The 1,461-nt window shown below is 50.7% G+C and overlaps 1 protein-coding gene across 1 annotated transcript in view; it reads left to right on the plus strand.

Annotated features, from left to right (window-relative positions):
- The first annotated feature begins 734 nt into the window (after nucleotides 1–734).
- The window catches only part of SLC11A2 (solute carrier family 11 (proton-coupled divalent metal ion transporter), member 2), an 11,779-nt gene continuing 11,052 nt past the window's right edge, over nucleotides 735–1,461 (plus strand). Inside the window, exon 1 of the mRNA XM_009320929.1 lies at nucleotides 735–841. Within this exon, the coding sequence (XP_009319204.1) occupies nucleotides 805–841 (37 nt within the window). The 5' untranslated portion in view covers nucleotides 735–804. The remainder of the gene's footprint in view (nucleotides 842–1,461) is intronic.

The following is a 1,461-nucleotide window of genomic DNA, read 5'->3' on the forward strand; positions in this document are numbered from 1 at the left end:
GGTTATGGAACCGGGGAATTAATCTTTGGAAACCTAAAATGGGTTCAAATCACTTAAAATGATTTCCTGGCTAATGTTCTCCTTTTATGTCTTCGCTGAACCAATACTGCCTTGCTACAAGGAAATCTCCCGTTAATATACAACAGGCTTTGAGGGAGATTAAGTGCTTTACATGCCAAACGTATATACTGTTGGTACTTTGACTTGTCCTTGAGGGGCTTGCGGGGGGTTTGACCTTCTAAAGCCTGGAGGACGCCAGCTCCATCCAAAGTCCTGTACCAGATCCCGGTTCCTTTCTGCGTGGGTTAGGTTTGAAAATCCACCGCGATGAAAGAGTTACATCATGCCCTTAAAGGAAACTTCAGATGCCCTGTAAGGGGTGCGGTGTAGATGTAATAATCGTGCCTGGAAGGGGAGGGATGGTATGTATTTGTTACACATAAAGGAAATTCCACTCTTGTTTCCTTAGCTGGAGTTTCACAACAGGCACTGTCCTCGGCCTGGCTGCTTGCAAACACTTTGGTCACGTTGGTTTGCCCGGTGGGTCCACTCACCCCTTCTTCGTGTTGTTGCAACAGGAGTTTCCAAGCAGGTCCGGGGCAAAACACCCCTCCGGGCCCTGCAAGATTCTTCAAAAGCTGGAAAAGGGCTGGGGAAGTAAATCTGTCCCTGCCAGGAGCTGTTGGTTCGCTCGGCTCTCTTGTAGGTTTTTATTCTCCTTCTTGACAGTTTTTTTCCCCCCTCTCCTTTGCAGCCAATGTGGCCAATCTAAACCAGTTTCCAGGCCACTGGAAGGGTTCCACCATGGGGAACTCCGACACGGACCAGAAGGCATCCTACGGTAAGGCTCACGTTGTGGCACAGCAGATTTGCTCTCATACATCCACCTTCCGTTTAATTCATTCCTTTGTCCCGCAAAAACCACCCCAAGGATTCAGTGTGCCCGTTGACTGCCCCGTACACTTGATCATAGACTCACAGAAGGGTTTGGGTTGGAAGGGACCTTTAACGCTCGTCTAGTCCAACCCCCCTGCCCTGGGCAGGGACATCTTCAACTAGATCAGGTTGCTCAGAGCCCCGTCCAGCCTGACCTGGAATGTTTCCAGGGATGGGGCATCCACCACCTCTCTGGGCGACCTGGGCCAGTGTCTCACCACCCCCAGCGTAAAACATTTCTTCCTTACATCTAGTCTAAATCTCCCCTCTTTCAGTGTAAAACCATTGCCCCTGCTCCTATCGCTGCAGGCCCTGATAAAAGGTCTGTCCCTGTCTTTATTATAAACCCCCTTTATATATTGGAAGGCCGCAGCAAGGTCTCCCCAAAGCCTTCTCTCCTCTGGGCTGAACAGCCCCAACCCTCTCAGCCTTTCTTCACAGCAGAGGGGTTCCATCCCCCTGATCATTTTCGTGGCCTCCTCTGGACCTGCTCCAACAGGTCCGTGTCTTTCTTATGCTGAGGGC

The sequence above is a fragment of the Pygoscelis adeliae genome, unplaced genomic scaffold, assembly GCF_000699105.1.
Source record: "Pygoscelis adeliae isolate BGI_AS28 unplaced genomic scaffold, ASM69910v1 Scaffold973, whole genome shotgun sequence".
Taxonomy (NCBI): domain Eukaryota; kingdom Metazoa; phylum Chordata; class Aves; order Sphenisciformes; family Spheniscidae; genus Pygoscelis; species Pygoscelis adeliae.